Source organism: Urocitellus parryii, chromosome 5, assembly GCF_045843805.1.
Source record: "Urocitellus parryii isolate mUroPar1 chromosome 5, mUroPar1.hap1, whole genome shotgun sequence".
NCBI lineage: Eukaryota > Metazoa > Chordata > Mammalia > Rodentia > Sciuridae > Urocitellus > Urocitellus parryii.
The window spans coordinates 139,170,039-139,185,945 of NC_135535.1; the positions used below are offsets into that span (position 1 = coordinate 139,170,039).

The 15,907-nt window shown below is 31.3% G+C and overlaps 1 protein-coding gene across 3 annotated transcripts in view; it reads left to right on the forward strand.

Annotated features, from left to right (window-relative positions):
• The window catches only part of Prkg1 (protein kinase cGMP-dependent 1), a 1,169,615-nt gene that overhangs the window by 1,055,477 nt on the left and 98,231 nt on the right, over positions 1-15,907 (forward strand). For all 3 annotated transcript variants that reach the window (XM_026410547.2, XM_026410546.2, XM_077799283.1), the window contains one exon: positions 11,460-11,534. In XM_026410547.2, the coding sequence (XP_026266332.1) occupies positions 11,460-11,534 (75 nt within the window). The remainder of the gene's footprint in view (positions 1-11,459; positions 11,535-15,907) is intronic.

The following is a 15,907-nucleotide window of genomic DNA, read 5'->3' on the forward strand; positions in this document are numbered from 1 at the left end:
AAAGCTGTATCCTGTTTGCAGAATATTTTACAGAAGAATAGAGTGAGAGAGAACCAAGGTGGTGAGACCAAGGAGGATGCTCCTGAGGTTAAGGACAAGTGTCAATACTGTGAATAAGGCAGCAGGGGAAGTAGAAAAGAAAAGGAGGAATGAGCTAAAAAGAGATTATAAAGGTAAACTGGATTTGCTGGGTAAAAGGAGAAGGTCATAGATAGCATTCAGATATCTCACCGTTGGGAAGACGAGAAATTAAGAGGCAAGTCTTGTCTGAAGCTGGTAAATGCAGTTATGGCTAAGCTGAGTTTGAGGAGCAAGTGAGATACACTGAGAAAAGTGACCACAATATGGATCTGGAGAGTTCAAAGATGTAAATTTAGACATGAAAGTCATTAACTTGGAAATCTGAACAATAGTCTCAAGAGTAAATTCTCTTTTATGGGAAACTTTTAAGAAAAATGTAATTAGCATAGTGTATAACAAATTGCTTTTGGAAAAAATCCCCCAGGTGCAAATTCTGTCTTTAGGGTCTCAGATAAATTATATAATCTCTCTAAGCCTTGCATCTCCTCTTCTGTTGTCAACCAGGAGACACTGACAGTGTCCAGAAATAATTTTTTTTTATGGCTACTGGTGTCTGGTGGGTAGAGGCCAGGGATACTGGTAAATATCTTACAATGTGCAGAACAATTCCTGCAACTAAGAACTATATGGTCAAAATGTCAGTAGTACTGAATTTGAGAAACCCTGGTACAAACCCTCCATAAAGTAGGGATAACTAATTACATCATAGAGTTATGAGGTTTCAATAAGGTTATTCTGGTGCAAAACATCCCAGATATTTTGCACCAGAATAACCTTAAATAACCTTAAAGATCCCAAAATATCTGGTATAAACATATCCCAGACAATAAATATTTGAGAAAAATAACTCATAAATTGAGTAGAATGACACGATTTGGGAAATGACTTCATTTTAAGGAATGGCTGATGAAGAAGTATGTGTGACACATGCCAAGAACTAATGTAGAAGAAGAGGGGAAAAATCAAGAAACTGAAATGCGGGGTACAAGAAGAGAGTGATTGAGTGTAATCCCATAGGCATGCCTAGAGCTGTAGAATTCTGTCAGTGGGTCCATGAAATTAAGAAGGGATGCACAAAGAATATTAAAGGAGAATAATGATAACTATAAGGGAAAATTATAATCAATATGAATTAATGATAAAAATGTCAATCTGCAATAAGTTGAGAATTAAACAGAAAAGGAGGATGAGAGACAAAGAATGAAGATTATTCAGACAGATGCTTTGACCACAAAGGATTGCATTATGTATTAGAATTGTAGATGCTATCCTGTTTATAGACTAAAGGAAGAAAAGTCAAAAGGGAGAGAATGAAACAAGAAGAAAGATTGTTAATTGATGGATCGATAGCCCTGAGGAGAAAGGTGAAAAGAGTTTGAATCAGGAGCAATGACAAGGGCATTTGCTTTAGAAGGAATTTGGGGTACTTCTATGTGCGAGAAGTATGATAATAACTGCACCAGACTTAGGTCCAAGGGAAGGAAGTGGAGAACAATAACTAAACATTTTGTGAACCTTTAAAACAATTACAAATAAAGATATTCTTAAATAACCAGTTATATGAGGAAGTGTATCTTCCAGATTGCCATTCATGTCTCTTCATTAAACTTCCTGTTATAAACTAATTATGTCCCCTAAAATCTGTAAAATTGAAGCCCTAATACATGGAATTTTTTTTGAAATTTGCAGATAGGGCTTTTCAGAGGTACTTAAGGTTATTTGAGGTCATAAGGATGGGAACCTTGAGTCCTTCTAAGAAGAGAAAGAGATATCAGTGGTGTGCACACATTGAGGAAATTCCCTGGGAATTCACAGTGATAGGTGGGATGTTAGGAAAATTTAGGAAGAAAAACTTCACCAGAAACCAACCCTGATCTTGAACTTGAGCTGCCATAACTGTGAGAAAGTAAATTTCTGTTGTCTAAAGCACCTAATTGTAGTATTTTGTTATGACAGCCTAGAAGACTAATATACTTCCCTCATTAGAACTTTTATAGTCATAAAACAATTAAGAGAAATAAGATAATCTGTTAAAAAGTATTTCTCTTAAAAATTGGATTGACCATGAGGGCAAGATTCATGAAAGCAGATATTTGATTATAAATCCTAATCAGGTGGCCTCAGTTTTTCATACTGGGGGATAGAAATGGTGTCAGCAATGGTTGAGATTTAAGTGTGTTAAATTGCCTCCATTTAATCTCATTGGTGACACATAATACTCATGTGACTTTGAGCAAGTGCTTAATTTACTTAGCCTTGATTGCCTTATGTGTTAAACAAGGAAACAACATATAAAATGGTTTTGTAATCCATAACCTATATGATAATATGCATGTAATATTTTTATATTGTCATTATTACTAATTTTTATAAGCATTGATTTGTGAAACTGAAGGATATTATATTTGTAAACTTAAAATTATTTGTGGAGAAACAATTTTATAACCCTTTCCAATCATTTAATGAGAGCAGAAATTAAAAGTCCAGCGATAGACATGTTTTTATAAAAATGTTAAGCTGGGGACTAACATTGTCTGTGTTTCAAAGGGTTTCTGGGTGTAAACATCAAAATATAATAAAAAAAATTAGAATAGTTTTATTGTAGTATCTTTGTAGTTCATTTGCAACCTATTTTTAAAAATTAGAAACTTTCTTAATACATTTTACATGATATTTAGCTTAGCCAAGTTTTCCAGAGGCAGTTTTAAATAGTAATTTACCAAAAAGTAGATTGTTTTGACTGGTATCTGATATAATTGATATAACCCTATAAATTAGACTATATCAGCTGGGACCAAAGGACAATATATAAAAGGAGTTTAATTTCCAATTATTGAGGGTAGAATGAATAAGATTTAGTGTTGGATTAGATATTAGGGTGTAAGAGTGAAGAGAAAATTATTTAGAACAGGAGTTAACAAATTTTTTTGTGAAGGGCCAAATAGTAAAGAGATCTTGATTGTAGTTACTCAGTTCTGCTGTTATATGTGAAAACAGTCATGGGCAATACAGTACATGTAAGAATAGGTGTGACTGTGTTCCCCCTCAGAATATCATTTACAAAAAGAGGCAGTGGTCCAGACTTGATTTTCAGATCATAGTTTGTTGACCTCTTGAATCAGAAAATTCCTTGAAATTTATCCTGTAAAGAGAACATGAGAAGCATGTTCTCTTCTGAAATATCTTATTATCTAAAGGAAAACCAACACTGTGAGACTCCAGCTCTTCCACAATAGTGCTACTTTCCTTAGCATGGTGAGAAGAGTTGAGACCCTAGGTGCCTGTTTAAGAGAAGATGGCACTAGGGAGAATGACTTCCCTCAGCCCATCACTACCCAGGTCTTTTCCAAGGTTAGCCAGAGTAAACCAACAGATGTTTGGGTACCTTTAAGTGTTATAGGAATCAATTAAATAAGCATTAGAGTGTTTCAATAAACATTCATTGAGTATATTATTTATGCAGACACTGAAATATCACTAAATACAGGGCCAGAGAAAAATATCATAAGGATTGCAATGTCTATTGGAAAAGATAAAAAATATAACAATTCCATTACTTTGCAATAAGTCATCTGATAAGGCAATTGCAAGTTATCAAGGAGATTCAGAAAAAGAATGTAAAAGACAGAAGGACAAAGGAAACTGTCCAGAATAGTGCTTCTTCAAAGATCTGTGCTAAAGGATGAATTTTGTTTTGTTTTAATTTCCAGTCAATCATGAACAGATGTTTTATAAAATAAAGTACAACTGAATTACTGGAAAAATAAAGTTTGAAAAGGCATAAAAATAAGTGCCCACATTTTTGTACTACTAGATTTAGTTTAAAATTATGTGTCAATTAAAATATTAGAACAAACATCAGATTTGATAAAAGGAAAAAAATGACAAAAGTCAGTGACATTGTCATTGAAAGCATGTGCATAAGCCATAAGAAAGAGGGTGACTTTTATACTTGTTCTGCAATCGTGACAAAACCCCAATCTGTAAGTGAAGTAGCAGTTCCCCACTTTAACTGCAATAGGTACACTTTGAACAAATATAGCTTGACAATATTTAGACTTTAATGCGTCAAATGTGCCCATTTATTGACTGTTAATTTTAGGATCTAGATCAGATTGATGGAAAAGCCACTTGTGGAGAGTAATGTGTACTTAAACTCTCTTATGTTCAACTTAATACATTTAGTTAGAGAAACCAGTCTCAAAGAGGTGTACTGATACAAATGGATAAAGTGGTTTTAAAGCAATTTCAGCATTTTGAGGATTTTTTTATTTTTATGTAAATTTGAAATACTGACATACTATTTTAATTAATTTTCATTAATAGCTACTTCTATCAGTTTATCCTGTAAAGTTACAGTTAAATTTAAATTCCCTTTTAATAAAAGAAATATATTCTGAATCTTATATATTTTGAGTTACAACCAGCAAACTAATCTTAAAATATCACATATTCAACATTACCCTCCTATGCAAGGCTTTTGTAAAGTTTATATCAAATATCTCTCACTTCATGAGTTGATAATAACTAAACAGGTCTATACTCTGTTCAAAAATGTAAGTCCCTTCATCTTGCCCTTGGAATCTCAGCAATGTCAAATTTCTACAAAGTTTTTAAACTCATATGCTTGTCACAAACCAGCAGCAATTGACCAATGATACTTTGAATAGCCCTGTCTATAAAAGTTCATTCATGTTCAGCTGGATATACAGGAGTCTTGTACATAAATATTTTGGGCATAATATTTACAAATTCAAAATGTTAAGTGCAAAAATCTCAAAATGCATCTTTTAAAACACAGTTTTCTCTTACTACACACCTTATTAAGATGCAATGTAAAAAAAAAAAAAAAAGATGCAATGTGTCTTATCTTATAGTCTCTCTCAGTGCCTTACAAAATTTGGGCAACTTATGATTAGAATCACAAACAAATTATCTTAAAAAACCAGGACTAGATTGTGTTATTTTTCAAATATAATGAACACTCAACTCAAATAAGGGTCTGCCTTAAAGAAGAATCTTCATATATGCATATTACACATGAAAACTTGGTCAACACAAAATATGTTTGTGATTTTTCCTACAAAAGTCACAGTAAATAAAATGGGAGAGTTTCTGAAATAAATTCTTAGCTTTGTTTTCCTGTGGTTCCTAGGCCAATTTGTATTATTTTCAAATTTTGTTTCCTTTTATATAATATAATTAAGAAATAATTTAAATTAAGTGCTTGTAACCCATTTTTTCTAATGAATAGTCCTCATAAAAGAGATGCATTCTTGCGACCAAAAAAATATACAGACAGACAAATGTCTAACACTTTGTAAAATTGTCTTTTACAAATCAAGTATTTGTGCAGAATCAGAAGATACTGATAAGATTCTGATAACTATGGATATAAAAATCTTGTTATTTTCTCTGAAATTATATGCACTTACATGAAGTCTTCTTTTTCTAGTACTGGGGATTGAACCCAGGGCCTCATGCATGCTAGACAAGTGTTCTACCACTGACTACATCCCCAGCTCTAAAATTATTTTTATGAACATTATAGCTTTCCTTCTGATAAATACTCAACCTTTCACCAACTCCAACTTTGTGTTATACATTTTGTGATTTATCTCTAATATGAAACTGTAAATTCCTTAAGAATTTACCTTATTTTTTGCGTAATCCACAGTAGCTTAAGTCTGTAGATAGTAGGCACTGCATAAGATAGAAGGATGGATAACCGGAAGGTTATGGATGTTTGTTGGTTTAATTTTATCTGGAATTCATTCTCCCATCAAAGAAATATATTCATATGGTCCTTGATAGTGTAAACATAAGAATTATGATTGTCTTAGTTATAAGTAAAATAAACAAAAAATAATGAATATAAAAGCACTCACCTGAAGCTACAATGTGAATCAACAGATATTTTTTTCCATTAACATGTCAAAGCAATGAAGGATGCCTTTTAAACTTAGCTAAGTCACAAGAATCCTGAGCCATCTTAGAGCTCTAACTTTCTATTTTCTTTTAATAAACATCTTTTAGTGAAAAAGCATTTAGCCAAGATTTAGGTTAACAATCTTAAAACTATAGCCTGTCAAATCAAGAAGGCTTTGCCCAGGATCCCAATAATGCTTGACAAACATTTTGCTCAGTACTAGTGAATTATTTGAAGTAGTTTCTGGTTTACGATTTTTCCTTTTATTCGTTTTATCTTATAGCATTTCACTCTTAAGAACAGATTATCATCTTACTTTAAGGGTATAATCAAGAAAACAAACCTGCTTTATATGAGTTAAAAGATTTTCTATCACTCTAATTTGAGTTTTAAGATTCTAGTTTTAAAATTTTTATACAAAATTCTAATCATTGTATTAGAATAGAGGATAGATAAGCATAAAGATTAAATCAACTATTTAAATCAACTATGAATATAGATATATGAATGCATATGTGGCTTAAGAATATAAAAGTGCTTTGTAAGCGAAAAGTAAAATATAAATGCTCTCATTTTATTTACACTGCCTTTCTAGTAATTTAAAAGCCCATTTCTCTCTAGATGAAGTCTTATCATATCACAACTGCTGAAGAACAAAATTATACACGTTCTAGATATACCACTGAGTAATCAGCTCCCTTCAGATGGATGTTTTGGCTTAATAATGAAAACATCTTAATAACTGAAATTATTACCCACTGAGCTACTGCCACTATAATGTTCTAAAACAGATTTCCTAGAATGAAAAGAAGCCTTTTAACTGATATTCCTGAAGGAATATTTCTATAAATGTCATCATTCTTGATGTGAAAGTGTCCTCATTTCTCCTCCCTCCCCTCTCCTTTCCTTCTTTTCTTCCTTCTTTTCTTCCTTCCTTTATTCATCCTACTTTCTTTCCTTTATCCTTTTCTCCCTCTTTCTTCCCTTCATTCTTTCCTTTCCCTCCCCACCTTGCAAGTTTATTTAAACTACTGACATTAAACATAAAAGGGACTTCTGATAATATTTTATCCATTGCCTTAAATAATTCTGTTGAGACTTGTTGAAACTAGATTTCCCACCTTAAGAAAATAAACAGGAGACAGTCCCCACAAGCAATAGTAGGTACATAATGAAAGTTTGCTTTCATTGAGATGCAAACTTTGAGATTCCCTAAATTAAAATATTTCACTTCATTATGTATCCTTAACTTTTTTATGAAGTTAAGTCCAGAGTATTTATGAATATGTCTATTTTATTTCATAAGGCTTAAAATATAAATTGTATAATTTTGGTGAATTTAGAAACTGAATATGATGATTTACTTGTAGTAATCTATACCTGTTATAATGGGTAAATAACATTTTGTGGTCCACTTATTCAGTTCATAAGGTTGTCAAAACATCTTATAATCTCTTTCAGAATGCAGCAATGACAACAAAAGTCTTCTCCCTTTATTAGTCAAGAAATGTCATAATGTAGTCTGGCATGATGGTACAAACCTGTAATCCCAACAACTCAGGAACCTAAGGAACGAGGATCATAAATTCAAGGCCAGCCTTAGTAACTCAGTGAGGCCCTAAGCAACTTAGAGAGACCCTGACCCAAAATAAATAATAAAAAGAGATGGGTATGTTGCTCAGTGGTTAAGCACACCTGGATTCAATCCCCAGTACCAAAAAAAAAAAAAAAATCACAGGACCTAAGTAAATAATTAGAAAGGCATCTGATAACTAGAGCAATTCTTTTATAAATATCTGTGTAATGAGAGTCCATACAGATGGCAGGTGTTTCTACAGAACATCTGTGAAAGGGAAAAATGCAATGCTAATTTCTTCATATCTGTGGCAAGAAGGATAAATTCTGTAACATCATCAATTATACTTATCAAGATGTCTTAAATTACTCAATGACCAGTATAGAGATAGACAATGCCTTTCATTTGGAATTTTAATGTTGCTTGAAAATTCTACACTGTATAATGTTTGATTTATTGTTTGGATAGATTTAGAATATTATCCAGGAGTCATATTTTAATATTTCAAAAAATGTTATATTTTTTTGGTTGGAATGGTCTCCTAAATAAAAATCATTTACAAAAGACACGATTCTAATATCAAAAGCCAAAATTATAGTCCAGGTTTGTTTTGAAAAGAAATTCCATATGTATAATCTATAATCTAGAATACAAATATTTGTGGTTGTATATATAGTTACCATACCATACCCCCTCCTTCATCTGAATACATGTGTGTATGTGAGTGTATGTGTTAGTAGATGTATATACATGCATCAGTGGGTATTCTGATACACGTACGTACATACAGTGGCCTATTTGTCATCTGCTCAAATATTACTTAAGAAAAATACTTAGGCTATAATATTAGTTAAGAATTAGGAGATTGAATCATAACTACTTTCTAATTACAGCAAAGCTATGCATAGAAAGAAGTCAAAAATAAAAGAAAAAAAGTTCCCCCTTGTTATTTGTAATTAAATAACTGTGTGTAATCTTTTAATTTCTTCTTTCAGTTTTTTCTATATTTCCCATAGTACAAAAAAAATCTATTATGTTTTAAATGAAAGTTAGAGGGAATTTATTTCACAAATGACACAGGCTTTTGTGGACACATATCATTTTGTTTTTTCTTTTTTTTCTAGTAGTAAAAATGATAAATTTTGGATTAAGATAACTATGTAAAAATTAATGGTTTAAATTAAGGACATTTAAGAAAACAAAAAAATCATACTTCAGATACTCATTTTTTCATTCTTTTTAAATGTGATGTTTGTCATTGAATATTACTAATTTTAAAAAATGGATAAACTATTTTCCAAATCATTAGTACAATTAGATGCTTTCTACTTTTACAGCTCACTACAGAACTGCCATATAAATGCTTTTCTCCTTTTAACTTTGCTGATAGGATTTCAAACTAGATTTTTCAAAAAGCTATCTGAGGAGTTTTAATCTAGTGTAATGAACAGAACAGAATTTCTTATGTTAATACATTTAACAAGAATGAATATATTTTTATCAGATTACTCTTTAATTCTTTGGTAATGTAATATCCTGATTAAAACATCTTCATCTCAAATAAAGACAAGGAGGAAGACAAATTTTTTTTTTAAAAAATGAGTTCTCAGAATTACTCTGAGCTTAATTATCTAAGATCATGCTCTCTTAATGTATATAATGGACAAGCCAAGTTTTAATGGTCATTATTCTTTGGTTTTCTTACAGATTTTTCTTTGACTCCTTTGTCAGTATGTTCTTACAATGTTTTAGATTTGGTATTATAAAGAACGGGAATGGGTAATATGGAATACTGATTAGAATCCTGATAAATTACAATCATCTTGGACAAGTAATTTCAACTCTATGATTAAATTGTTTTTTATCTATGAAAACAGAAAATTAGCCAAATATTATCTATTTGCATGGCAAAATGAATTTTAAACTTTACATTATAAACTCATCTAACCCTAAAGAGTTTCTTGAAAACCAGCCTTTTTCCAAGTTTTGGCAAGGAACAAAGCATTCTATGGTAACTTGAGAAAATTTATCATATAAAAAAAGAATAATGGCACAAGTCATATTCAAAAATTTTCCTCAACCATGAGGATTTTATTAATCATTTTATTATTTATATCATTTTAAAAATTTTTGTAAGAACTACTGCCTTTAACCATTCAACATTCACTCAGTATGAATTAATGCAGTTGATTACAGAAGACTTCATATTTTTGAATAAGATTCTTGATTCCATAGGCCTTTGTCTATAATTTTCTCTTGTGTAGAGATATTGCATTTAGTGCAACCTTCTAATTACTCTGCCTCCCAGATGAGATCATTACCCAAGGGTCTGAGATAATAGCTATTCCATCCTCTTGAAGCCAGCTCCCAGGCACAGTGTCGTGTTCTACTTTACAGTTTTTCCAAACAACTTATATATGAAAGTAATTAAGTAACTTTTAAATTCAAGTCAATAAATCTTCTAAGATATTTCAGGACCTGACAATGCATAACTTAATGTTTAATGATTACAACACAAAAAGTCATTTACATATTTTAGATTGTACAAGGGCTACGGTGCAGCTCAGTGGTAGAGCACTCGTCTAACAACCAAGAGGCCCTGAGTTTGATCCCCAGCAATGAAAAAAAAAGTAGAGATTTAAAATCAAAATGTGATTCTTATACCACTTCAAAACTCTCCACCCAGAGCCCAGATATTATTAGAAATTTCACAATTAGCTTCCAAGCATAGTGATTTGGATAGTACAATGTAAGTTTGAATAGTAGGAAGGCGAATGATCACCTTCTGCCATTTAATCTTCCCATTTGCTGGCTGTGTGACTCTGGGCTAGTTTCTCAACCTGTTGTACTTCAGTATCCTTCTTTACAATATGGGGATAAATGAAAGTAAAAGAGAGATAAATAATCCTAACTCAGTGGGTCCTTGTATACTATTAGTTACTGCATATGAAGCACACTGGGCAGTGCCTGGTATGTGGGGCTCTGACTGTCATGTGAAGTCCCAGATTTTTGTGTAAAGTCTCCATTTTTTGTTTCTTCATCCACAAAAGGAAAGTTCTAGTCATTACCAAAATGTTGTTTGCCTAAGAGTTACTGTGTCTTGTTGTTTGCTTTTCAAGGACTATTATGATTTGTGTGTATGCTTACATTGCGTTATTTTATAGTGTTATATTTTAAATATATAATAGATGAGACTTCACTGTAGAAAGTAAGTCTGAATACATTTCTAGGTACATGGCAGGATATTGATAGACTGAGTAAATTAAACCTCCTGCTTTACACTAAAGTGATTTTTTTTCATTCTTTCAAAGGAGTTGATTTTTCTATAATTCTCTCCTGCTGTTTGTTTTCCCATCAGCTACACATTTTTTTGCCTTTGAAGATCAGCTTACTAATTTTAAGTTTAGATAATGATGTTTGTCTTTTATAGCTTGAGAATTGAATTAATAAATGTGAATGATAATTATAATACCTGACATATAGTAAGCACTCCGTGGTTGGTAGATCTTGTTGTTGTTTTAGTATTATAATGAAAAGACTCATTAACTTTGTGATGCATATAAATTAATGCATAATAGATTTTAATCTACTCCATTATTTGAATATCTATCTTTACCAGACATGTAGCCAGATACAGTTAAGTATTCGGGACTACGGAGGTGAATCAAGTAGGAAAGGTCTCTGATCTCATAAAGTTTATATCAGAGTCAGGGGAAAATATCTGCTCTCTGGTATGTTTATTAATGATGCATTAGGTTAAGTGTTTGAATTTTTTTTCTTTAGATGCCCTTAATTGTTTCACCTTACAATTGACTAGGTTTCTATCCTTACTACTTTGTATTTTTCCTGATTACTGTGTTTTTCCTCTTATAGCTCTTTCAAGCATTTGATTGGAGGGCTGGATGATGTTTCTAATAAAGCATATGAGGATGCAGAAGCAAAAGCAAAGTAAGTGATACTATGTTTTTTCTTTTTCTTGATAAATATTGATTTTGAAGAGAAATAAGATCAAATATTTTGATGGACTCAACAAAGTCCAACACTCTGATAGTAAAAATCTAATTACTCAAGAGGAAAATGAAGCAAACTATTCAAGATAATTATTATACAATATGCTTATTTAGTATATCTCTCTTTAAACATAAAACCTTAATTTTGTGATGAAGATCATCTGAACAAGGTACAAGTTTACTTTAAAATAGAATATAAATGATTGAATATAAATAGGTAATTTGTCCTACAGAAAATACTTTCTGAACAAATGGTGGTTGCATTCAACTGCATAAAATGTAATAAAGCTAGAGGTATTTACAAGGCTGAAATTATTATCACTTCATATTGAACTTTGATGTTACTAATTTGGAATTGATATGAGATGATAAATAACCTATCAATTATCATTTTGTTTAAAAATATAATTCTTCTACAAGGATAGTTTTCTTTAACCCAAAACTTTAACGTTTGACAAACATTTGAAGTAATTTTAGATTGCATTTTTTTCTGCAGAAGTTTGGGCTAATTAAACAAACAAAAAAACAATATCTTATAATCCTCCCCAGTTTCTTCCAGTGTTAATTCTTATTTCATTTTCATTCAGGACACTTAAAGGTCTCTTTAAATTCAAAACAGTGAGGGTTAATAGATAGTTCATGGGCAGAATATGATTACTTGGTTTTATAGGAACCTAAAAATCAAAGTAATTTTTTTCTTGCTTTGAGAATCCATGAAGATAAAACATTTGGCCTAGAACTAAAATGATAAGGACTACACTACATGTTGACCGCATAAAATTATATTTTAAAAGTTATATGGATATATTCACAATTTCTTCTCTATATAGTATATAGTATATAGTTTTTGTTTTTGTTTTTTTGTTTTGGTTTTCTCTGAGTTTTGGAGGGACAGAGACTTACATCCTGAGGTCAAATGCTCACAGTGCTCCTATGAGGACCTGCCCAGGAAATCACATAGGCCAGTTTTAACGCCACATCCCATAGAGTCTTTGGGATTACATATACTGTGGATACTTAATATCAATTTTTCTGACATTTAATGATCCTGTAGTACATTTAAATGCAAATTCATGTTCAGTGTACACTTTAGCTTCTTGTACTCTGAGATGGCAGAGGGACCATGAAAAGTATCTTATCAGTCTCATAAGATATAAAAATGCATTTTGTTATTGTTGAACTTTATTCCTAAAAAATTATTTATTTATCTTTCTATGTTAAAAAACTTCATATTTATGTCATCATTTATTTCAGCTTGCTTTTATTTTTCCTTAGAAAATATGTATATGTGTGTTTATATATACAATAATTGGTGGTAATCTTAAATATCCATTGAAATCTACTTGAGTAACTAGTCTTAGAATTGCTAGAAAAAGTTAGAAGTATTTTACATTAATATATTCTCGATACTTTGGACTATTTCTATTTCCCTGTTGAACTTCAAATACATTATCTAGTGACAGTTTTTGTATAGCTCATATTTATTTCAAAAGTTGAGGCCATCACAGGCTTACAATTGATAAGTGATAGAAAAGCAACTGTGAATTAGTCATCTCCTCCTCAGTGTCTATTGACCTTATAAAGATAACAGTGTGTACATGTCAAGAATTCTGTCCATTCATGAATTCACGTTCACACACTAAAGGTAGTAGGAAAACTAATATACTGAAATCCAGACTCAAACAATTGGAAGAAAGGTGTGACTACAGTTCAGGTTACAAAAGAGAATCAGTCAACATAAAACACATTTTGTGAAAGGCCAGAATCCTTGGTTTCTGTTCCCGACTCTGTTCTTCCCGCAAGTGATCTTTGTCAGACCTGTCTTTCTGCCTTAGTTACCACATCTGTAAAATGCTAATTTTTGAGACTTAATTGGTGACAGTATTTTCAAACTTTTTAAATTATAATGAGCCATAAAAATGGGTGCTTTGGTTGATAGAATTAATCACTGGAAATATACTTTAATGCATTTCATATATGGTTGTATTTAAAGATACTGATTATTCCACATATATTATCTAAATTTATTTTACCTAAGCAAGTAAAGTTTTTAATCTTTCATAAGCAAAATTCTCTTGCTGGGTTAGCATATCATTAAATTACACCTCGCCTGGAAAATATCAATAAATGTCTTTTTTAAATAAAAACAATAACATTTGATTAAAAGAGAATTTATTTATGGTTAAGGAACAACAAAAGAAAATAAAATGACTACCTACCTCCAGGTGCTTCTCTGGGTATTTTATTTGACTCATAGATTTGATAGATCATATTTGAGATATCATATATATATATATATATATATATATATATATATATATATATATATAGTTTTCCCCAGTTTTATTGAAGTACAACTAAAAACTAAAAATTATATATTCTTAGGTTATACAATGTGATGATTTATGTGTGCATTATGAAATTATTACCAAAATTAAGTTAATCAATGTATCCATCACCTCTTTGTATGTGTGTATGATGTGTTTGTGTGTGTGTGTGCACGTGTGTGTTTAATACATGTGTGTGTTTGTAAAAACACACAGGAAACTGTTTTACCAAATTTCTGGGACAGATTTTTAATTTTTCTGTTTAATTCCTACTAAACCTAAATGAATGAACCCATTTTCCTTAATTTATTTATAATTAAATAATTTATTATTACTTAGAAACTGAAAATGGCTTGATTAAAAATGACTAAAACCTTTGATACAAATTCTAAAGAGATTTTTATTTTTCCTCCTAAAAATAGATACATAAACAAATCTTTGGAGGACTTGTAGGCCTCTTTCACTGTTAGCTTTTTATAGATTTCTAACAAATCATATTCTAGGTGGAAGTCATCTCCTTTTTCTTTTTGTTGCAGTACTGGGGGATTGAATTTAGGGCCTCAAACATGTAAGACAAAGTTTTACCACTGAGCTACCTCCCCAGTCTTTTTTTAAAATTGTATTTTGGGATGGAGTCTCATTAAATTGCCCAGATTGGTCTTGAACTCGATCCTCTTCCTCAGCCTCCCAATTAGCTAGGATTACAGGCATGCACTACCACTCCTGGTCAGAAGTCATCTTTTAATTAGGTGTCCTATCACTCACAAGGGGCAAACTATGACTCATTGCCAAGGAAAGCTTTTTAGTCTCATTAACAAGTTTAAACATCTATTGGTATTAGCATTGTTGTCTCTCTCTATTGAATTTCTTCCCCTTAAGCACTTTGTGCCTTCACTTTGTATTTAAGGAACTTAGAAGATTTGCCTACAGTGCAGAGACTAGGAACAGACTCTAATTGGCTTAAACTCCCTGGATAATTCTGTTAATACCTCTAAATTTCTGTATAGATCAACAAAATCTGGACCATTTGAAACAGGTGATGATTTGGCTTCACTGTATAAACAGTATCTTTTGTAAGGTGGTCCTCTTGGTTTTGCAAAACTGTGGAAGATTATGTTTCTTAAAATCCAACTAAAATGATTGAATTACTTACATATGTGAAATTATTATTGGTATTGCTTCATGGACTGTGTCTATTTGGGTAAGAAGAGAAAGAAGTAGGAACGACTGTAATGACTGATTCCACTGAGACATTTAAAAACTCAAAAGTGAGAAACTCATTAGCTGTTAGCCTAACAGGCTCAATGGCAGAATGATTCCTCAAAGTGTACAGACTATTCTTTTTAGAAAAAAAAAAAAAAAAAAAAACATACCAAGCATTTGGCTTAGGAACCTGGTCCAAGAGTAATGGCTTGAGAGAAATCCACCAGTGAAATGGTTTTCAAAACATATCTACTGCAGGATATGTGCCCTCACCCTGTCTCACGAGATTTATTTCCTACAATAATTCTCAGCTGCAACTTCACCTTCATGCATGTTTAAACTTCTCTTGATTACTGCTAATTATCCACTGAGGGTTTCCCTTTTTAAAATAATGACTTATAATCTCAAAATCATTAGGAGAGACAATCTCAGATCAAAGTAAAGGATCCCTAATCTTTATTTGGATCAGAAAGCAGTGTGTGTGACAGTATGTACACAGTACTTTCCTCTGAGGTTATGTATTCATTCGTTTAATACACATTTAGAAATTTACTTAGGATGAGTAAAGCATTGTGATTTGTAATGTGCCTACCAAATATAAAACCAATTTTCTAATAGTAAGAATCATCTTATAATTGATATATATATATATATATATATATATATATATATATATATATATCAGAGGGAAGATTGATATATAGGTCAGTTTTTTCATTCTGTAGTTATAAAAATATATTATGACAATCACCGTCATATAATACTTTGAATATAGAGTCCT